Below are 25,478 nucleotides of genomic sequence, written 5' to 3' on the forward strand. Positions count from 1 at the left end.
AAAATCCGAACAACACCGATTCCAAAAAGTACCACGAATTTTCAACTCGATAGTATACACAGTTAGATCTCTCTATTCATTTTATTTTTCATACGTTTAACCGTAATGCGACGCTGTCGGCGCCGCTTTGCGGCGCCGGTAGCTCTGCTATTATAATTTCTAACTGTATAACTTACACGTAATAAAACGTAAAATGCAAATAAATACATCCGCTGCAACCCCTCAAACAGAAAACGTGTTATTCTATTTATACAACAACAACAACAACAACGTTTACGTTTATTACTGTCAGGCTCATATTACTGTAATTGTTAAAAAGATTTAACGGGCAGTTGTGAAATTTGTTAGAGAACACCACCTGAAAGGATGTAACCTGCCAAAAGGTGTCTCAAAAGACATTTTGCCGCCAATTTTTGACAGGTATTATGGTTGGTTCGATTATTGTTGTAGGGGTGTTATTAAAACAAGTTAAGGAAGTAGCTCTGCAAGGTATATTAAACCAATTTTTTTTATACAATACCACCGTATTTTTGTATATCAGCGTTTATATTTCTGTGTTCGTATTGTAATTACTGGTGAATGCCACGGCCAATCTGGGTTGTTTTTCGTTCGTGCACCCTTTTGTAAGGAATAGACCATACCCTTAGAAAAAAATGGCGGAGAAGAGCAGAACAAGTGCTTCGGGACAGGTTTGAGTGACTTTTTAGTTCATTTAAACCTTCAAAACCATAAGGCTTAGAGTTTTGTATATTCTTATTATGCTCCCCCCCCCCCCCATCAAAGATGAGGGGGTATATTGCTTGCTTTGCACATGTCAGAAGGACAGTCGGACGGTTCATAGACCATAACCTTTCAGTCTGGTAACTATATTCTGATCTCTCAGTCGTTGGGGCTTTGTCTCACTCTGTCCCTCTGATCAGATCGCTCTGTGTCTATACTAGTAGAGGATGAATTATGCGCCCTGTGTGGCTGCATTTGAACTTTGTAAAGCGTCTTTGAACGTGAAATTGATCATGAAAAGGGCGCTATATAAATCTGGTATAATAATAATATAGAACCATTTAACCCATAGTTTTCAAACTTCATAGGATAATTGTTCTCATTGAGTAGAGAACCCCTATTGTTTTTGCGGTCACTGGGTCGAAGTCACAGGGGCCTAGTAAAGGAAACTGGTTTCCTCCCAATAACTAGAACGCTTTGCGCTAGAGTCTTAAAATTTTATATGGAGGTTAGACACCAGTAGTTCAAAACCCAAAACGCCAAGAATTGTTCAATACCCTTGCCTCTAAAGTTAAGACTTCAAGACTGGCGTTCATATGGGAACAGCAGTAGAAAATCGCAGTCATGTTTTGCATAGAATCTTATGTAATGACCCCTACCCCAACTTGTCCAGTTATGTAGATTATGCCAAAACCGACCAAGCCTTTCCTTTTTAAAAGGAAACCTTTTTTTCTGCTCTTGTTGTTTTCTTTATCTTGATTTGTTTCTCTTTTAAATGTTGTTTTTCGTGTAATATATATATTGTTATATTGCAAGGTGAACGTGCGGTCCTAACCTTCAACTTTATAAGTTAATTAAATTGTCCCCTTACCAATCAAAATAATGGCCTGTTTAGCGCTTCATCCTATGTTTTCTCCTAATAGTTATCAACTTTCAAAACGCAAAGTAAGATTCGTGAAACGGGTCACTGATCATAGAAGTAGGATAAATAAATGTGATACCAGTTTTACATGCTGTACATTTATAATTTTTATGATTAAGGATACGTGGTACCATCTTAATGACAAAATCAAATTATCGATTTTCACTAGGCTAACTATAGTTCGGTTTTGAGGTCAGCGATGCTTTTGTACTTTGATGATTACACAGTCCGTTATTTAGGTAATGATTACAAACCAGTACGATTCGATAGGATAATTTAATTTTAGCAATACAAAAATGTACCATCTTAAAAGACTCGATAGTACAGGTAAGTATAATAATTTCAGTCTCTGCATTTTATGGGTCTAGGTTCGATATCTGTCGCAAACGTTTCACTATAATTTTTGATAGGTATGCAAAATCCATATCTTCTTAAGAAATATAGATATAATGAAATTATAAAGAAAAGTGTGTTGCATATTGTATTTTTTTCCAAATAAGTACAACATATTTTATAGAATACACATATGTGCTGTATATATGTGCAAATAAAACAAGTTATAATTGTATCTAATAGATAGATACTTTTATTTCCTCCTCGAGGGAGAGCAGAACATATTTACAACATATATGATAAAGATATGCATGTACAATGAACGAATTCAATACAATTTTACAAACATGTACAAAATATACAGATAAAAATGAATGTTATATTAATTGAAAAGATGAAATGTACTTGTACATGAAAATAATTATGGAAAAATATCATTACAAAATAACATTAAAAGAATGGATTGACTATAATTACACCTAAATTTTTTAGCTTCGCATATATTTTGTTTTAAACGAAAATGCTACTGATTGTGTATTTACATACTGGTAAAAATAGAAATACCATAATACTGTGCGGGACCTACACATACCAATTTTAAATCATAAATAACGCCGAATACTTCTATATTACATTTAAGACCGAGTATAATAATAAAGTCATGATTTACGGAAACGTATATTGACCCCCCTTATATACGCATCATATAACTTGAATATTAATGAAATATCTAATTTCTAAGATATAAAACTAAATATATGCTATAACTTTTACCACAAATTATTCTTGTAAAATCATATAAAATGTTTTGATCGAACATGTTTATGTTTATAAACAGAAGTATGTATGTAACAGATGTATATATTGACGTATGATTGTAATCTCAAATGAAAGAAGTTACGTTTTATGAAGACAAATAACCCCTTCTTTAAAGATGATTTTTATCACTGTAAATAAACATCTGTTAAGTATTCGTTTATAATTACAATGTTACGTCACCAGCGCGCGCGTTTTCCAGCACTCCAATGAAATATTTCTTGAACCGGGTCTGTTATACATACACTTTGTATTCTTAAAACGATAGCTGACATCAGACATACTATTGTATTTTTTTTTAAATCTCAGATCTCCTAATGCAGCTTTAGTGAATATAAATAAATCCTGAATTCTTCGTTCGAAAAGAAAGAAAATGCTTCTAAAACCCTTTGCCATTGGTTTCTATCGTGGATGATTTCTGCCATTTCGTGTTGGCGGGGCGAAAACACGAAAACTCGACAAAAACCTAATTTGTCGTGTTTTCGTGTCGGCGGGGTTAAAACGCAAAAAAAAAAACGACACATTTTACGCGAAAACTTGACGTTTAGAAGGGCGCCGACACGACAAATTTATCTGTCGAGTTTTCGTGTTGGTGGGTATAAATAAGTCGTGTTGGCGCCCTTTATTTGTAGTGTTTTCGTGTTTTTGCACCGCCAATACGAAAACATGACAAATACCTTATCTGTCGAGTGTTTGTGTTTTCTCCCCGCCTACACGAAAACACGACAAAATACATTACTTTTGAGTTTACGTGTTTTCGCCCCGCCGACATGACAACACGAAAAACGCTACAAATACTTTTCAGACATCGCAGAATTACTCTGAAACCTATGGTGTCTAGTTTCTACCATTTCATGTTCCTTCTTTTAAAATGTTGTCAAATAGTTTTTATACATAAAATATGTGATATTTAACAATCTTAATAACAGGATATTTGTTTTTTTCGTACTTAAATAACACTTTGATAAATGCGCATAGAGGATAATTATCAAACATGTCATTCGATCAGATTACTTATTTAGGTGGAATAAATAAATAACTTAACGGAAAAATTCGCTTATGTAGTGCTTTACATATAAACTAAAACAACAGCTTTTGATAATTTGTTAAATATTTAGAAATACAGCTTACTTTATATATCAAATATATACATAATCATTTGAAGGACTACTTTCACATTCACCAATACATATAACTTGATTAAACCTTCCCATTCGTTTTATATATTTTAAATATAAGGGGGGTCAATATACGTTTCCGTAATGATTTGATCATTTTGAAGGATGCTGTTTAAGCTTTCCTTAAAGCCTCACAATCATGATAATGCTTTTGTTTAAATGTGGTTGCCACTTTTTCCGTTATGAACATAAATATATCTATTTCGTGTTGAATCCTATTTAACATAATTGTTTTCTCTAATATTTGTCAAAAGTTTGAACATTGATGAGCAAAGTATTAAGTTTTATTGAATCAGTTGTTTTTTTTTATTACCTCCCTTTATGACATTAACGGTAAAAGTTCATATGCAGTATTAAAATATAATTATGCATAACTTCTAGTAAGATAACTATTTCATCTGGTTTTAACATAAAATTTTAAGCCTTACGGAACTTTAAAATTCTTATTTTATTCGTGCAGGAAATCCTACCAATCCAGCTATTGTTAAATTCATAATCCTCACATACTGCGAGGGGAACTTATCTGTCAGTGAAATGGTTGTCAAATCAAATACTTTCATATTGTATGACACCAGAATGTGTTTTAAGTCTAATACGATCAATTCAGATCCACTATTTAAGCTGAAAATTAGATATCATATAATGTGTACCATATTATACATTTGAAATCATATATAAATAAAACAAGAAAAAACTCTTCAATACTTATCCTTGAAATTGACTGAAATGAAATGACTTATCACTAAGTTTTTAACTATACACTTAGGTCATTGTTCCTTTTAACTTGTGTCATACCGGTGCATAGATAAATACCAAGTAGTATTGTCCATAAGTATTGACCTGGCACTGATGAATATTAAGTATGCTTCCGTAAATTAATTTTCGGCGCCCGAACCTAAGTAGTAACATAAATATTGAAAAAGCAATACAAGATATACATTTCTTTATCACCAATTACCATGTGCAGATATAGCTGTGCGGAAAAAACTTTCAGCTACCAAACCCGGGTTTGATAGTTCGAGACCTCTGTCTGAACACACTATTTTTTATTTTGTCAGTAAACTTAAAAGGCGTAAGAAATTAACATACTTATTTCTTTATTGAAAGAAAAACACAAGTATCCAACATTCTCCTACACGTACATATCAGTAAACCGTTCTTCAAAATGTCGACTTCAAATGTTCATCATTGGACAATCGTCCGTTTATTCAGTGATCTATTGAAGCCACTGATGTCGGTACACGATAAAAATAAAACGATAAAATGAATACTTCAAAAAGTGTGAAATATGTTTTCGGAAATAATGTAAAACTAAAGCAATATCGATAAAATTACAATACATCGAATTCATAAAAATGGTTTGAACTGGATTAAAACCAATGGTAATGTGCGTGTCATGCCATTAGTAAACGTTAGATATTTTCGGAATACAATTATAGCGTAAAATAACTGAAGCACCCGAAAATATGACGAAGATTAATGAGTGCAATATCAATAGTTACGTTTTGACATTTATTTACTTAGCGAAACTCTATTCTATATAACATAAAAGCTGGACGACATCCAATATTTTTTATTAACAAACACAATGATTCCCTGTCTCGGTCCACATTTAATTCAATCTAAGGCTCGATTTTGAGATGAAATGTGTTAATTTTATTCGAGTGGATGCTTGCTTTGCGTTTAAATACTTTGCAAATAAAATATAAAAAAAAAATGAAAACAATTCCGTGATTTTGGCACAATTCATGGGCTACAGATGTAAAAGATCAATTAAATGAAATTAAAAAAAAAAAAAAAAAAAAAAAAAAAGACAGAAAAAAAACACAAGAATTGATCCGAAGATTTCTTGCGAAATATAGAGTTTATGTCGGAATATATGGACAGTTAATGGACAATGGATATACAGTTGTAAAGACCACCTTTCCGAAATGACAAAAATGTTTGTTTTTGACAGATGGTCTCTCAAAACAGGTAAATTAACACTATTTTTATTAAATGCGGGAAGAGAAAATTGCGGCTTTATAAACAATGATTTTGTAATTGCATTTGTAATGAGGTGGTTTTTAGCAAAGATTTACCGTAGATACCCATGTATAATGCGCAGTTTTTTGACCCCCGGGACCACCCCCGAATCGTGGGTGCGCATAATACACAGGTATAGACAATTTTCCAACTTCAAAACAAGTTTGTTACCGATGTTCGCCATTTTGGTAAAGGGAAACTACTCCCCGCGCTTACTGTCTCCGCTAAAATCTAAGATTGCCGTTACGTTCCGTAAAAGATCGAATTGTTTATTTTTCTTTCAAACAAAATTAATTTCATATAAATTTAAAAGTATTTTGACGAAAGAAATGTTTATAAATCACAAAAATTATGTTACTAATTAAAGATCGAGAATTATCTTTAACCGAGATCAAACTGTGAACAACATAATTGACACTAGGTGACACGTTGATTGCCGGTAATTACTGGCTTTATGATCGTGACAAAAAGACTATCACACCTTTTGTTATCAGTTTAAATTGAGAAGCTCATGTCATTTTGAAAGATACCATTCCGAAATATTGAATCAGCTGCTATTTATTTATTCAAAATAGTGGATTAAAAAAGGTAAAACAACAAATATAACAATAATTTACTGGTTTTATTTTCGAGAAAACAAAAATCGATAGTACCGTGAGACCGATGCTGCTCTCCGACGTGGAGATAAAATTTATTACCGGTGTCGATGTAAACTCTACTTTCGTTTTCCATCCACCTCAAAATTGACCAAATTTTTTTTTTTTTTTTTTTTTTTTTCCCCAGGATTTTGGACTAAGATCGGGGGTGCGCATTATACACGGGTGCGCATTATACACGGGTATCTACGGTAACTGTGTACTTATATATGTTGGACATGTTTTTTTTTTTTTGCAGTATAGAGTATATTTTACGGTCCTAGACGCCAATTTATTAATCTCGAACAGAACAGAACAGAACTTTATATTCATAATAATACGATTTGAACATAAGAAGTTCCTCGTCATCATAGATATATACAGCATGCAGTAATAAACTATTTACATATATATGTACAGTGAGAATGAAAATATGACAGACATAATGATAAAAATAATAGAAATATACATGGACTAGGCGATCAAATTCATGCATTCGTACTAAATATTTCTTAGACACACTACAGTGTAATACATTTGTATGTTTAAATACAAATCGTTTTTAATCATACAAATAATTTGAATCTTCATTTGATTTATTACAAAATATAGCCAACCTATTTAAAATTTTCAAATTAGATGTGTTTAAAAGTTCTATGAATTTAAACATACTTGGATGGTTGTAATAGTAACGTTGTATATACATTTTTCTTAACACAGAATAAACAGGGCATATTAGTACAAAGTGATATTCATCTTCCAAATCTTTGTGTTCATTTAAAGTATATTTTCTTTCAGATCTCAGTTGAGCCGTGCCATGGGAAAACCAACATAGTGGGTTTGCGACCAGCATGGATCCAGACCAGCCTGCGCATCCACGCAGTCTGGTCAGGATCCATGCTGTTCGCTAACGGTTTCTCTAATTGCAGTAGGCTTTGAAAGCGAACAGCATGGATCCTGACCAGACTGCGCGGATGCGCAGGCTGGTCTGGATCCATGCTGGTCGCAAAGCCACTATGTTGGTTTTCTCATGGCACGGCTCATATATTTCTATGACTACCAGTTCCAATGTTTAACAAATGAGACGACATTCTTAATATGGTAATACTATTTCGCAGTTTAACACAATTCATTTTATTTAGATATTCAGATATTCCAAATGTCAAATAAAGTTCTTTAAATAAACAAAGAGAAGATTTGTTGTGCATGTCTTGTCTCCAGTTGCTAATGTAATGTACAAATCAAAAATAGAATAAACATTTTGATATCAACTGATCTGAGTATATCCATACATCATTAAAACCAGATTCTTGTAATTAATGTTTTACCTTAGAAGCCCATTTGACCACATACTTATCTCTATCAGTATCATATCTAAGTGAGTTAAATACAGTCATTAACAAACAATTATTACTTTTCTCTAAATGTAATTTCAGATAATATTTAACTATTCTTATTTGTCTAATTACAAACGAGCAGAAGCACTGTCATAGGTTTTGATACCTTGATTAAATAACACGAAACATGTATACCTTTGTATAATCGAAAACAAACGTAAATATGGTGGTTGATTTGTGCCATTTCGTTATTAAGTACTCTGTTTTTTTTCTTCAGATATTACCATTCATGATTCAGTGTGTCATACATATATTCAAGGTTAAATAGTCAAGATCAGGAGAGTTACTCAGGGCCATTATGGCCCACATGTTACTAATTTCATATTCACTGAGGATGTTCATAGAGTTCATGCAACTATCTGGCTTGAAAGATTGTTAAAAATGAAATCACGATGGCAGCATTCATGCTGCTGCAATAACTATCATCTGTCCCAGTTTACTGGTGGTGAATACATGCAACAGAAACGAAAAGCACATCAATATTGGTGGCGAAACACAGAAAACCTTATATGGTGTGTGGTACTCATAAAAGCCGTAATCTTGGGTTCGGCGTGACTGTGGGTGGACAAGCATTCCAAAAATATGAGTACCACACAGACATATGCATTGAGACAGAGCTAAATGTAGGACAAAAAAAATACAAACTGAAGGAAGCACAGCCAAAAACATGACTTCTTCCTTCCACATGCACTCCCGACTCACCTGATATGTGTAAATTACACCTCTACACCCTTCTTGTATTTATCACTAAGTAGAGATAGACCCTAAAATTTTCAGTGATAGTAATACATTAAATAAAATCTAGAAATTGATTTCCAAGTCCTTGAAATAACCAAATGTGAAGTTTAAGACAGTTTTGTTAAAATCAATAACAGAACTTTAAAGTTGTGATCCACAAAGAATGACAGCTCTTGCCTTGGGCTAGTACTTATAAGCAGAGATATCTATTTGTTTACATCCCTTGCAATTACTCAATTGAGTGTAAAATGAAAACCGTTTTAGACACAATATCATACTTTTTGCACAACAAAAACATTTAGGATTTATTCATTTGTGTTTGATTAACCCCTCAAAATATGATTCCTATGATTCTGTCAACTTACATAAGGTAAAAAATTAACTTTTAACAAGCCAATAATGAAATGAAGTACCAGTAAGTAATTGATAGTGCAGATAATACAGTTTTGCTTGTATCAAAATGTCACAAAAGAACCACTTTTGTATTACAGAACACCTGGTAGGATTAGTAAAGGTGCATTTATACTGATCTCTATTTCCTATGCCTACACTAAGACATAGAATACCTAAATAATAATGTAATTAAATGATATCAACTATTTCCATTTCCAAAAACCATTCCTTTAACCAGTCTCAGCTTAGCAGCTGTTTACTAACATATAACGGACCCCACTGGAAATGAATGATTAGTTTTACATGGATCATCCGAGGCGTTAAGATCATATCTTTTTTCTATGTCATAAATTATAAAATATACCTGACTTCATCTTTCATGTACGTATTAATTAGCATATCCATTTTAAGAATTTCATAAAATTTTAATCAAAGCATTTTAAATATATTGATTGTTGTATACCTGTATTTTTACTGCATAAGTGATATATAATGTTTTATGATCTTATGCCTGAATAAATTTGAATCGAAATTGAATTGACTAACGACTTGTTCATGGTCAGGACAAGATCAGACAGCTGTTCAATTTTACAGCAGTTTACAATTTTGTATAGCATCCGACGTTTCAATATTGACCATTAAAAATATACTAAAAAGACAAAACTGTTACAATTAAGAGTATAGATGTTGGTGACGCAACCTTTTGAAATAAAAGTCTGTGATTATAAGATGCTTTAAACTGATTAATTTGTGAACAGAATAATCTTTGTAACATTCAGTCAATACAATACAATCCAATACAATACAATACAATACAATATTTATTTCTCTTATTTCATGGTATACATGAAAATATGAGGCACCAAATTATACAAATACATAGTGAGGCATGTGTTATTCAATATCTAAATATAGTAAATCGTTACTAAGCGGGAGTAGGACCCGGATCTGAATATTTGTACATATGAAATGTCAATGTTGAAACATCTGTATAATCTCTTTTACAAACAGACAAAACTTTTTATAAAGAACATGATTATTGGTATCTGTATTCATAATTCTGCAGAATGTAATAATATTTGGACAACGAATAAATTGCTGTTTGATATTTATAAAAGGTCACAGTCTTTTCTTTTGAGTAGTTTTAAGAGGCACCAAACAGACAAGTCTGACGACAAGGGTGAAAAGAGCAGCTAAAACTACTGCACTGATAAAACGTCAAAAACAGGCATGACCATTTTAACTTCGCTGATTCAAAAGAAAGAGGCTAAATATGAAATCATGGGTAATACGTACGTCAAGTTGATGTATGCACATATTCGTACGAGTCCATATAACACCAACAACCATTTAATTGATAGAAAAGCAACCACTTGTGCTTTTTACGCAATATCTGCCATTTTTTTCAGAATTGCAACCGTTTTGCTGTTTGAACTAAGTTTGCAACCTTTTCACGTCCTCTGTCTTGCTCATAGAAGATACGTGCAGCTATATCACGAACCCAAAGTCCTTTTCAAATTACACTTACAATATTATTTTAATTTTTTTACTTTTTTTTACTTAATTACATTATTTATTTACTTATTTACTTTACTTATTCTTACTGATTCTGTACATTCATATATGAAGAGTCTATTAACATGCTGGTTGCGTTCTGTCTGTTACCACTAGTCCTACTATTGTTGCATATAAGAAGAGACTTGCCTGAGCGTTATTTATATCCTTGCAAATTCTTTCCTGTGTTCTTCTTAACATCTGAGCCGCGCCATGAGAAAACCAACATAGTGGCTTTGCGACCAGCATGGATCCAGACCAGCCGTTAGAGAACAGCATGGATCCTGACCAGATGCTGGTCGCAAAGCCACTATGTTGGTTTTCTCATGGCACGGCTCTGATGTTTTTTCCCACTATTTGCAGAGTGATGGTCAGTTGAATTAACATAACATCGGTATCAGTACAACATCTGCTTGGCTACATAATGCCACTATTTCAAACTTTTGCAAAGCAGTATCATAATGTAACATTTACATGCTTTATGTTTCGTATAGAAAGAAAAACAAACTTATTTTCGTATAATTAAAACAACATCGGTGCAATAATATCAAGTGTTGCACGCGCGATCTGGCGTAATTTACAATACAAAAACATGAACAAAACAGTGCCGTTCGAAAAAATCTTTGAAAATTGAAATGGAACGTTAAATGATAGCTCAGACTACTTTTTTTCTGACGGTAAAAATCAAAATTAGATTTGGCAGAACAATACGATTATTTCTATGACTTATGGAAATTTAAATTAAAAAACCCAAACACACAGAAACTGTATTTTAATCGGAAGGCGTGCGAATTACAATTTAATGTGGGCGGGTCTTTTTGCTGTTCTATTTAAATGTAAAACAAATCGATATCCTAACAGTTATATTTTTGGTACTCATGTAAAGCAAACCATTTATATACTCATGTAAAGCAAACCACTTATATACTCGTGTAAAGCAAACCACTTATATACTCATGTAAAGCAAACCACTTATAAACTCATGTAAAACAAACCACTTATATACTCATGTAAAGCAAACCCTAACTAATATACTCATGTAAAACAAACACACACTTAAACAAACAACTTATATACTCATGTATAAGCAAACCACTTATATATTACCCCTCATGCAAACAACCGAAACACCACTTATTATCTCAAATGTTATATACTCAGTAAAGCAAACCACTTGTAAGAATAATAATGTAAAACAAACCACTTATATACTCATGTAAAGCAAACCACTTATATACTCATGTAAAGCAAACCACTTATATACTCATGTAAAGCAAACCACTTATATACTCATGTTTTATACTCATGTATAAACAAACAACCTTTATATTATTACTCACATGTATAAAAGCAAACCACTAATAGAACACTAATATACTCATGTATAATCACAACCACTTAATATATTAACCCACGTTATATACTCATGTAAAAACCCAAAACACTTAAAAATTTATCGTAAAGCAAACCACTTATATACTCATGTAAAGCCAAACCAACTATATATATTTATGTAAAGCAAACCAACCCCTTTTTAAAAATATACTCATGTAAAGCAAACCACTTATATACTTATGTAAAGCAAACCACTTATATACTCATGTAAAACAAACCACTTATATACTCATGTAAAACAAACCACTTATGTACTCATGTAAAGCAAACCACTTATATACTCATGTAAAACAAACCACTTAATATATACTCATGTTATATACTCATGTAAAGCAAACCACTTATATACTCATGTAAAACAAACCACTTATATACTCATGTAAAGCAAACCACTTATATACTCATGTAAAGCAAACCACTTATATACTCATGTAAAGCAAACCACTTATATACTCATGTAAAGCAAACCACTTATATACTCATGTAAAACAAACCACTTAAATACTTATGTAAAGCAAACCACTTATATATTTACTCATGTAAAGCAAACCACTTATATTTGTAGAAACCTACTGTTAATATGTAATTATAACGATTGAATTCTATTTGTGCGCGCTAAAAGGAATGCATTTTTTTCATGTTAGCCTAAAGTATTTTTCTTTCGGGTCACATCTCAACAATTAGTTAATAGATTTGGTAAACACTTTGTTTCAGTTGTATTCAAAATAACAACTACAAATAGAGTGCCCCCTTGCCACCGGTTACTTTTGCACCGAAACTTGAAAAAATCTAGCGTTACCCTGAACTTTAGGTCGATATTAATTTAACCGACCGAAGGTTTAAGTAAATTAATGGTACAGGTAGATTGTCCGGCGTTCCTCGTCCATAATTACATAAACATATTCTCCTCTGATTTACACCAAACTTTGTCAATAGCGTCCTTGAAAGTCTCCCTCTCAAGTTTGTTCAAATGGTTTAGCTAACCATTTGTGTGTGGTTGGGGGCATTTAAATGGGGGTATTTAGCTTCTTAGGGGCCGCTAGGCACAAAATATAAATACATCTCATAAACCGCTTAACGGATCTACATCAAACGTGGTTTGTACAATCGAAGTAAGTTCTTTTCCCAAAATGGGGGCAGTTGGCTACTTTTAAGGGCAACTGGCTTCTTTAAGAGGCCGTTAGGGCTACAAGAAGAAAAATGCACACGTTTAAACGACTTCTTCATGGTCAGGATAAAATATATATAGGAATAAAGTACCTTTCGTAGCAGACAGCTGTTCATTTTAACATTTAACGACTTCTTCATGGCCAGGACAAAATACATTTTGGAAAAAATACCTAGCCCGAAATATTTACTGACTTTGTGGTGTTATTGTCGGTTGTTTGTTGTCGAATAATGCCCTCGAGTGTTTCAGAACAATGATATTTGCTGTTTTATATTTTTCAGAAAAAAGCACTGAGAGAGAAAACGAAGAGGCTTACTGTGAACTCGAGACCAAAACCAGATATAAAAATATTCATTTAGACACTATTATTCAAAGGATCCTATATAGTTGCACGTAAAAATACAATAGAATAATGTCATTAAAAGAAGCGGTTAATAGGAATTATTTTGTCATTCTTATTTCAATTTTAATAAGTTTTGTTCTGTATATTACGTTTACTCAAACGTGGAATAAAGATGCTGTGAAATATTACGACACTAATAGAAGGCATGAACAGTTGAATATTCATAAATGCTTTAAGACTTTGTGGGATAGAAAGGCATTTAGTGATTTTATCAGGAACAATACTACAGAAAATGGCGGGAATATTTCGACCTATCGAGAAAGTTCATGTAATCACTTCATAAAATTAGCCTCACCGGGTGGAAGAACGGGCAATCAACTATTTCAGATTGCTGCATTGTTCGGAATATCTTTTGAATACGACTTTATTCCAATTATTGAACCTTCGTTCCCTTTATCTAAATATTTTGATTTGCCAAATGTATCTAAGGTGAAATTAAGCAATTCGAGCATATGTACATCACAGTTTCCCGGGATATTTTACAAATGTTTTAACAGAAGTGAAAATGATAAGGCTTTTAATATGACACTTAATGGATATTTCCAGTCCTGGAAATATTTTAAAAACAGTGCGGACATCATAAGAACAGTTTTAAAAATTAGACCCAGATATATGCAAAATGCTAAACTCTTTTTACAGTTTCACAAAAAAGATGGATTCAAAAATATTTGTATACATGTAAGAAGGACGGATATGGCAGACAAGTCACTTGCACGAAAAGGTTATGCAGCGGCTCCTATCAGTTTCATTTACAAAGCTATACAGTTTTGTGAAGTCAATTTTAAGAAAGCTATTTTCTTTGTATTAAGTGATGATATTAAGTGGTGCAGGAAAAATATAAAACGTAATGTCATATTTAGCAGTTTTACAGATCCCGGGAATGATTTGGCCCTTATGACGTCATGTGATCACGTGGTAGTAACGGCAGGTTCGTTTGGTTGGTGGGGGGCATGGCTTTCAAATGGAACGGCTGTTTATTTCAACGGCTATCCACGCCCAGGAACTAAGGCAGAAGCAGAATATATACGTGAGGATTATTATCCTCCGGACTGGATTGGGCTATCGTAATGATGAATTGTACGACCATTTTATGGAGAATGGAATATTTCAAAGTTTGAATTTTCGGGTAAATGCAAACGCATGGCAGTTTGTGGGGATTTGGTCCGACATAAGAAAAAATATTGAGAATTATAGAGACCTATGCCACGTTTAGGTTGTAGCGAGTTGTTGAAATTTCCTATGTATCTCTTTCCGGGCACACGATTGGCAAAAGCTATGACGTCATAAATATGACAGCCTAAGAGAAAATAAGAAGGGAAGAAAATATATAACTGCTGAATAACTGCAGGTGACAGCGTCCTCGAAAACGATAACTGTAATTGTACTATTGATATATGTACTGATGGTAATGTTTATTCTAGATAAAAGCACTTTTATGAAACATGATGAAATTAGTTATGCTTAGAATGAACAAAAATATCCATAAATATTAGCAATAGCTCTGTTTATGCGCCAAAACTGTGATTAGAATGCGAAATAACAATCTAGTAAATGATACATTCGAGAGAATGTTGTTTCTAATTCGTAAACAGCTTAAGGGGACGCATACTTTGAAATTAGAAAAAAGTGGGTGGGGTATGATAAAATTTACCTTGCAAAAAGTACAATTTTTGGTACATGAAATGACTACAGTTTCAATGATCGAAACTGAATAAGTCATATCCTACAATGGATTTATCCTTATCATATATAGTTTACTTACGAAGAAATGTTCACACGTCAAAAGAAAGTAAAAATTGTAAAGCATAAACATTACATTAAAGGATTACTGCATTCATAGCAAATATTACTTTCAAAGTTAACGGAACATGAACGCGAACGGTGACGTTAATTGCACCCGCCGTTCCTCACTGGCTTTGGATTACTTGTTTTGTTTGCACTAGCATCAAACTTGACAGACCTTTACACTTCTTTAATGATTTTTAAAAGTGTTTTTTTTCCAATTCATTACATAAATATAAAAGAAACTGTTGCCGCGGTTTCAATGAATTTCTTATAAAGGTGGAAATTAATTCAACAACCAGTCTGCTTTTAGTACATAACGAACTGGAAAACATCGAAAAAAATTGGGTAGAAATAAAGGACAACAAAACACGTAATAACTTTGGTGTTCCCGTCATCGGGGATTTTATGCATATTAAGTATACAAAGGATTATAAATCAACATAAAAATGAAAAAATGAAACAGACAGTTATTGTTGATTAATGGACTTATTTGACATAAAGTCAACATTAATATTTTTTACGAAAAAATAGACCCACTTCAAATGATTCTCAAACTTTGAAATAATTTACAGATTCTAAGCAAAAAAAAGAATGTAGAAATAAGTTCATGTCTTGCTTCATTTCATAGTTTTAAGCTAAAAAGGTATTTTACTTAATTGTACTGTTGTACAAATTGCTTAAAAGGAACGGTGGTACATAAGCCACATTCCAAAAATTTAATAGATATTCCTTTAACACATTGAAACATTGTTATTCGTTAGCAGAATCCTAGATGCTTGTACCAATCAGACGGCCAGAAATGGTTGCAAGTCAATTGTTAAACTGGATTCAAGAATACAATGATGAATACAAAAAGATTCCAACAAACATTTGAAAACGTATTGTTTAAAAACCTTTAAAAGTAAGGTATAGAATTTGGTAGAGGACACCAATTAATGTGTATTTCAAAATTACAGGTTGGTGGGTGTTTCACAAAAACGTTTACTGATACAAAAGTATGTCAATGATCGAAACTGGCCGAATTTCCAGTTCATGTCCTTGTAATGTCATTAGAATGGCCTTAATTCCTCCACAAACCTCTCTATCATAACGTGTTTGCAGAGTTGCACGAGAATGCTGTCTTCAAGAAATTACGGGTCAAATTAAGTTTAAATGCAATATCATTAAACGAATTAAGGATTAAGCCGATCAGAAAACTTTATTTCATTAACGTAACAAAGTAAATGTTTAAAATGTAGCGAGTTTGAGATTTACAAATACTTCACTGTCACCCTTCAGTCCTGCAAGTTACAGTTATGAAGTTAAAGTTTCGCTTTATTTGGAGATTTCAAACAGATGAATTACTTCGTATTCAATTCCGCCCAAATTCATTTATCCATAATATGACCCATCTGCATTTGATAATCAATTCCGCCAGGGGCAGATTGTACAAGAAAGTTTTGAAAATGAAATTAAATAACCATTAATAATATAATCAACTCAGGATATTCAAGTGCGATTACGTAGAAACAAGCCATAACAATGAACTCTTATAAAACTCGTTGGTGTTCGCATCGAAATTAGTTTTATATGAAATGATTAATTATAACAATGCATGAATTGTATAATTCACATAGAAATAAAAAGATAAAATCAATAGCTTTCTTTTGATGTTTCTGAAAACTATACGTTAAATTCTTAAACAAAAAATGAAGCATATCGTACAATGAATTCCCCAGATATTACTTGAATTAAGTTAAGGAAGCGAAAGGTCAAACACACAAACTCCTAAAATATATTACAGGACTGATTAATCCGCATCTGTTGACTAGTAATTTCATTGTTTTCTTAGGTTATTTTATTTTTTAAGATAGGTATTGTCACAATGCGAATCCATTTAAAAGGCGCCTGAAGTATTTTATAAATGCCAATATACAAATTTATGCATACATTTAACAAGCGAATATTGAATAAGGATTATATATTTGATCAAAAATTATGCATCATGACATGTATATTTTTGAAAATCTACACAGCACACCATATGCGTTGAGAAGTCACCAATTGTCGGCGAAACAGTCAAAGATTTAGGGGGAACGCGAAATGGGAAAAATAAACCATGTAATAACTTTTTAATAACCATTTTATAATAAGTGTGACATATCAAAATTTTATCCGCGGGACAATCTTAAATAGGGGTTTTAATCATTCATTGGTGGGGTCTGTCACACCATTTTCAAGACCACTCGAGTTTTTGTAAAATGTAACAATGAAAATGGCGGGGAATGAAAAGTGCCGAATCTTTTCAGGCTCAGGGAACCTGTGCTGTAAAGAAATGGGATTATCACATTTACGGCTAAAAAACCTTTCGCTTATAATATCATAACTAAATATGTGTTGATTTCTTCACAAGAATTTTGTTTACTATTAGCATTCATAGTTTCGATTATACACAATTGTCGTATTAAGTGTCCCAGCGGATTAATCTTTATGGAAGTTTTATTTCCCACCAAATGAATAATCGCCGTTATTATTCATTTTTAAGCAAAATAAGTACTGTCAATGCTAGGGCTCAATCAGATTTAGTTTTGATAAGCGAGTAAGTTTTCCCCGTGGATTTTTTGGACAGAGAGAGTAAAATACAGACGAAGCTTTTGATTGTGATATTACATTCCGGTAAAATTTTTATTCCCTTCGACTGGAAACGGTAACTGTTTTTAAAAATCCATACCGGGCACCTAGACACACAAAAAGCTAGAAGTTGAAGGTTTTGAACTAATATCTAAGTTTTACAAACAGTTACATTACCCAAACTTCCATTAACTTCAAAGATTTAGTTAAAACTCATTAAACATAAAACTTCATTATTCTTTAGTATGATACATTTTAGATACAATTAGTATGAAGTATGACTATTGCAAAGTTATTAATACTTCGAAAGCAGGTAAAAAATCTGATAAATCTAATTTTTAAAGAACATCACACAGTAATAACACGAATATCTTAGGTTATTTTACACATGAAAACTTTGTAGAAGAGTAATAAGAGAAGTACACAATGCATATGGGTGACATTTTACACCCAAATTATATATGAGAAGAGTTGATGGGAAAAGCAAGTACGCAGATGCCAAAACTCTCTAATAACTATCCTTACAAAGATTTCAAAAAAAAATCAGTTTAAAACGTGTTTAACGATTTTTGTGTTTTGTTATAGATCGTAAAAAAAAGGAAGTTCCTTAATGCAAGGAACCTCTTTAAATCCAATTTATCCAATGAAGTAAGTACTTTTGATAAACTCCAGAAAGGAATCGCATATTTTCTCATATTTAAAGCACAAACTAGAATTCAAGGAAATTTATTATCGTTTAAGAAATATTAATTATTCGACGTTTTTTTTTTTTTATAAATGTACATGCCTGCCCTACATTGTCTCCCGTTGTTTTATATTGAAGTTACCATTATCGTCCCGACAACGTAATACATTTGCACTGAATCGCCCAGACAAACGTCGTAGTGACTATTTAAATACATGACAATAAACATATTTAATTAACACCTTACAAGATGTATTTCGTGTACGACACATTCAAAGCTATCATATACCCCGACATGCTGTACATTTTCATATTGATACGCTTTAATATTCATTTGAGAACGCTTGTTATATTCATGCTAAAAAGCTGCCATTTCATTGTTGTACATTTTCACTCAATGAAAATATGCTCATCCCGCGTGAAATTGCTTCGCGTTAATTTTTACAATGCTTAACAACACCTGGTGTGTTAGAAATATTCAAATTCCCTTTAACATAATTTGAACACTGATTTAAAAGAAACTGGTTTTTTACCTATACAAAAGCTGTAATATAATTTATTGAATGTGTACATATTCACGAAAACCTATGTTTTCCATTGCATTATATATTCACCTGAATGCTTACAACAAGATACCTTTCATTTACATGCCATCAGTCATTTATCATTAGGAAAACTGTTTTTTATTTTACTACCATCGAACTTTCAATTGAACGTATCAACCACTTCCTGCATTTTCACATTGACAATGTAGCAATATCTCCTCGACAAGGCTGTAAAATATATTACAGCTGTGAATGTCAGCATTACACACCCTTTTTTTTAATTAAACGTTCATATGTCCCGACGAGTGTTTTGATTCAAACGAACACAAAAACATTCACATGACCGACTATTGCATTTTCGACTAGATGAACTTTTACGATTCCGGAACATTTTATGATACCACTGTTTTCTAAATCGGTATCACTTTTAAATATCCTAACCGTGTACATATGCATATCAACCAACATCTACCATAACGCTTGATTTAAAGTTTTTGACACATTACATTATTCATACAAACGTTACATTACCATATTTTGCATTTCAACTTAAAATTTACATCAAGAACATCAATTTATTGAAGCTTAAAATTTACATTGAATTATGTTGATATAGTCTCACTGGACGAGGTTACGAATAAGTATAATATGACAACGCTTAAAGTTTATTATATGTTCTTCGAAAATTCCAGGTAACATATGTCTGGCACTTTACAACAATCAGTAAATATGATTCTAATACAACAATCACCAAGTTACACGCTGATTACTTATTTCATGTTACGGTTATTTACAACAACTGAACAGACGCTTTGTAAAGGGAGTAAACTCTAAGAGAAACTAGTGCGTACATTGATGGGGGCAGTACGTGTGGGGTTGGACAATGATACAGCTAACATACTATGGATTACATTGTATCTATAATGCTATAAGAAGAGGTTATTATGGAAGAAGCAAGACGCAGATGCCAAATATCAGTCTACATACATACGTCCCCTTGCAAAGCATTTCAGAAATAAAAATCATGTATTAACAGCACGTGTTTGCACACGATTTTTCTCCCGTTTATACATGGGAGGATCCGGTAAAAAAAGTAGTTTTTATGCAAGAACCTCTTATTAAAATCAATTAATCCAATGAATACGTACTTCCCCCTGAGTGTACTTTAAGACATCTCAGAAAGGAATCGCATGACTTGTTCTCCATGTATGTTTTAGGTCCAGCAAACTAGACGTTCAACGATCATATCATTATCGTTTGAGATACACTGTATTTTGACGTTTCAATGTTTTTTTTTATATTACTATCACCTCCCGTTCGAGTCCTTCCAACGTTGTACATTTTTCATATTGATAACGCTAGCCATATCTCACATTGACAACGCTATACATGTTTCGCACTGACTACGCGATACAAACTTTATAGTGACTATGCTGTATTTATTTCACACTGACAACGCTAAACATATTTCACATTGACAACGCTGTACAAATTGTTTTCGCTGTACGTATTTCACATTGACAAAGCTATACATATTTCACACCGACAATGCTGTACATATTTCATATTGACTACGCTGTACATATTTCATATTGACAATGCTTGGTATATTTAACATAAAAATGCTGCACAACGCTATACCTATTTCACATTGACAAATATGTACATATTTCACGCTGACAACGCTAAACATATTTCACATTGACAACGCTGTACAAATTGCTTTCGCTGTACGTATTTCACATTGACAAAGCTATACATTTTTCACTATGACAATGTTGTACATATTTCATATTGACAACGCTGAACATATTGCACACTGATTACGACTGGTATGTTTAACATAAAAAATGCTGTACAACGCTATACCTATTTCACATTGACAGATGTGTACATATTTCACGTGGACAACGCTATGAATATTTCACATTGACAAAACTGTATATATTTCACACTGTAAATGCTGTACATATATCATATTGACTACGCTGTGCATGTTTCACATAGCCAACACTGTACATGTTTCATATTGACAAAACTGTACATATTTCGTATTGACTTTTGCATATTGACAACGCTAAACAAATCTAACACTGATACGCTGTACATATTTCACATTGACAAAGCTACACATATTTCACATCGACAACGCTGTACAGATTTCACATTGACAACGCTGTAAATGTTTCACATTGACAACGCTTTATATATTTTACATTAACAACGCTTTACATATTTCACACTGACAACGCTGTTCAAATTTCAAACTGACAACACTATACATACTTCACATTGACAAAACTGTACATATTTCATTTTGACTACGCTGTAAATGTTTTACATTGACAACGCTGAACATATCTTATATTGATACCACTGTACATATTTCATATTGTTTTCACTTGTACACATTTCATATTGACTACGTTGTACATATTGCATATTGACAACGCTATACATACTTTACACTGACTACGCTGTATTTATTTCACATTGACAAAGGTATACATATTTCAGACTGACAATGCTGTACATACATGTATTTCATTTTGCAACGCTGTGCATATCTTACATAAGAAACGATGTGCATATTTCATTTTGACAACGCTGTAACAATTTCATATTGACTATGTTATATATGTTTCTCACTGGACAAGGCTGTACACATTTCATATTGACAACGCTGTAAAAATTTCATATTGACTATGTTTTACATGTTTCTCATTGGACAAGGCTGTACATATTTCATACTGACAACGATGTACATATTTCATATTGACAATGCTGTAAACATTTCATATTGACTATGTTTTACATGTTTCTCATTGGACAAGGCTGTACATATTCAATACTGACAATGATGTACATATTTCATATTGATTACGCTGTACATATTTCATATTGATTACGCTGTACACATTTCATATTGATAACGCTGTAAAAATGTCATATTGACTATGTTTGATATGTTTCTCATTGGACAAGGCTGTACACATTTCATATTGACAACACTGTAAAAATTTCATATTGACTATGTTTTACATGTTTCTCATTGGACAAGGCTGTACATATTTCATACTGACAACGATGTACATATTTCATATTGACAATGCTGTACAAATTTCTTATTGACTACGCTGTACATGTTTAATACTGACAACGATGTGCAAATTTCATTTTGACTACGCTGTACATATTTCATATTGACAACGCTGTAAAAATTTCATATTGACTATGTTTTACATGTTTCTCATTGGACAAGGCTGTACATATTTCATACTGACAACGATGTACATACTTCATATTGACAATGCTGCACACATTTCTTATTGACTACGCTGTACATGTTTAATACTGACAACGATGTGCAAATTTCATTTTGACTACGCTGTACATATTTCATATTGACTACGCTGTACATATTCCATATTGACTATGCTGTACATGTTTCACATTGACAAGGATGTAAATATTTCATACTGACAACGATGTGCATATTTCATATTGACTACGCTGTACATATTTCATATTGATTACGCTGTATATATTTCATATTGACAACGCTGTACATATTTCACATTGACAAGGCTGCACATATTTCATACTGACAACGATGTGCATATTTCATATTGACTACGCTGTACACATTTCATATTGACTACGCTGTACATATTCCATATTGACTATGCTGTCCATGTTTCACATTGACAAGGCTGTAAATATTTCATACTGACAACGATGTACATATTTCACATTGACATGGCTGCACATATTTCATACTGACAACGATGTACATATTTCATATTGACTTTGCTGTACATGTTTCTCATTGACAAGGCTGTCCATATTTCATATTGACAACGCTGTACATATTTCACACTGACAACGCTGTACAAATTTCATATTGTCTATGCTGTACATGTTTCATATTGACAAAGCTGTACATATTTCAAACTGACAACGATGTACAAATTTCATATTGACAATGCTGTACAAATTTCTTATTAATTACGCTGCACATGTCTTATACTGACTACCCTGTATATACTTCATATTGACTACGCTATGCATATGTCACACTGAAAACGCTGTACATATTTCACACTGACTACGCTGTCCATTTTTCACATTGACAAAGCTCTACATAGTTCACATCGACAATGCTGTATATAATTCACACTGTCAACGCTGTACATATTTCAAAATGACAAAGATGACATATTTCACACTGACAACGCTGTACAAATTTCATATGACTTCGCTGTATATATGTCACATTGAAAACGCTATACATATTTCACAATGACAAAACAGTACATATTTCACACTGACAACACTGTACATATTTTATATTGACAACGCTGTACTTTCATATTGATTTCGCTGTACATATTTCATATTGACTAGTACGCTGTACATATTGCATATTGACAACACTATACATATTTCACATTGACAAAATTATACATATTTTGCACTGATAACGCTGTACATATTTCATGTTGACTACGCTGAATATATTTAACATTGACAACGTTGTACAAATTTCATATTGACTATGCTGTACTTGCTTCACATTGACAACGCTGTACATATTTTACGTTGACGACACTGTACATATATCATATTGATAACCCTGTGCATATATTGTATTGACAACGTTGTACATATTTCACATGGGCATAGCTAACATATTTCACATTGACAATTCTGTACGTATTTCACACTGACAATTCTGTACATATTTCACACTGACAATTCTGTACGTATTTCACACTGACTACGCTGTACATATTTCACATTAACAACACTGTGCATATTTCACATTGACAATGCTGAACGTATTTCACACTGAAGAATCTTTCACTGGTTGCCATCTTTACCCGCTGCCAGTGATTGATTGTTTTTCTTGCATGCCTTATTCTCTTCAATTTGTAGAAGATGTAATTAAAAGAAAAACAAAGGTAAGGCGCTATTTTGTTATCGTAGCGTATGAATTTACGCATTCATTCATAAATTATAGCACGTGAGTCATCTTACACCCCTGGGTGTAAGGTGTCGGCCCAGTACAATTTCTTCTTCTTTGCTGTATAGTAAAACAAGCAACTTCTGACATGGATTGTGACTTTCACAACAAAATTGCAGCATTGACAGCTCTGTATTTCTGAAGAATAACCCTGTTCCAGTCAATATAGCTTAGAAAAACACTATCATCAACGATGAACTTTTTTGCTACACATCAAAGTTTTAAGTCCATGTTCATATTTCCAATGCACATCTGTCATGTCTTCCAGTCTGGAATAGGTTTTTAATCCATCCGCACAGGAGTATAGTCCTGAAAAACACAGACAAAGCAACTGTTAAAGACATCAGAAATTGCACAAAATGTACACAGTGTCAGTAAATACATTTAAAATTTAATATGTCAAAGTAGGGATGGCTTTAAATTGGGAACTTCAAAATTTCAAAGAACTACTTCCTAGGATACAAAGACCCGGAAGTACTTCAATACCGGGGTGACACCGTAAGATAAGTTTTTCTAGCACTGGAAAAGCACGGGAAAATCCTGTCCGGCATGCAAGAATGAAATATCTTCCACGAGTGAACACCAGATGCAATGTTTTCATTAGCGGCATAGCCACGAGTGAACACCAGATGCAATATTTTCATTAGCGGCATAGCCACGAGTGAACACCAGATGCAATATTTTCATTAGCGACACAGCCACGAGTGAACACCAGATGCAATATTTTCATTAGCGGCACAGCCACGAGTGAACACCAGATGCAATATTTTTACGAGCGGCATAGCCACGAGTGAAAATGTAAGATACAGTGTTCATGAATGAAAAATATTTTGATCTTTACTGCAGTACATGTAAAACAAACAATTTTTTTTTTATTTCATGTTTTGACAAAATTAACTCAGCTTATAGTTTCTTGCCTGAGAAAAATATATTTGACATTTTTCACAGTGAAAATACAAGATATATTTCACACTGATATTTCAATAATTCACTGAAAAGCATGTAATAATTGTAGTTGTATTATAACAATTAAGTTAGACCAATTATATCAGTTGTATCAGTCATGTTCTTCATTCCAATATCCCAGAAAATAACGTTTCATTTTAGCAAAAGTGAGGTACAGTAAATATTGCATCTGTATCTGTCAATA

At 32.7% G+C, this 25,478-nt stretch overlaps 2 protein-coding genes across 2 annotated transcripts in view; one reads left to right on the forward strand and one right to left on the reverse strand.

Moving 5' to 3' along the window:
* LOC123527054 (uncharacterized) overlaps positions 1-25,478 on the reverse strand; it is a 491,978-nt gene that overhangs the window by 259,435 nt on the left and 207,065 nt on the right. The window lies entirely within an intron of this gene.
* LOC123527930 (galactoside 2-alpha-L-fucosyltransferase SEC1-like) lies at positions 5,746-15,120 on the forward strand. The gene is made up of 2 exons (XM_045307667.2): positions 5,746-5,943; positions 13,556-15,120. Exon 2 carries the CDS (start codon positions 13,687-13,689, stop codon positions 14,743-14,745), a length of 1,059 nt encoding a protein of 352 aa, XP_045163602.2. The 5' UTR covers positions 5,746-5,943; positions 13,556-13,686; the 3' UTR covers positions 14,746-15,120.

This window comes from Mercenaria mercenaria, chromosome 14 (genome assembly GCF_021730395.1).
Source record: "Mercenaria mercenaria strain notata chromosome 14, MADL_Memer_1, whole genome shotgun sequence".
In the NCBI taxonomy this organism is placed as follows: Eukaryota; Metazoa; Mollusca; class Bivalvia; order Venerida; family Veneridae; genus Mercenaria; species Mercenaria mercenaria.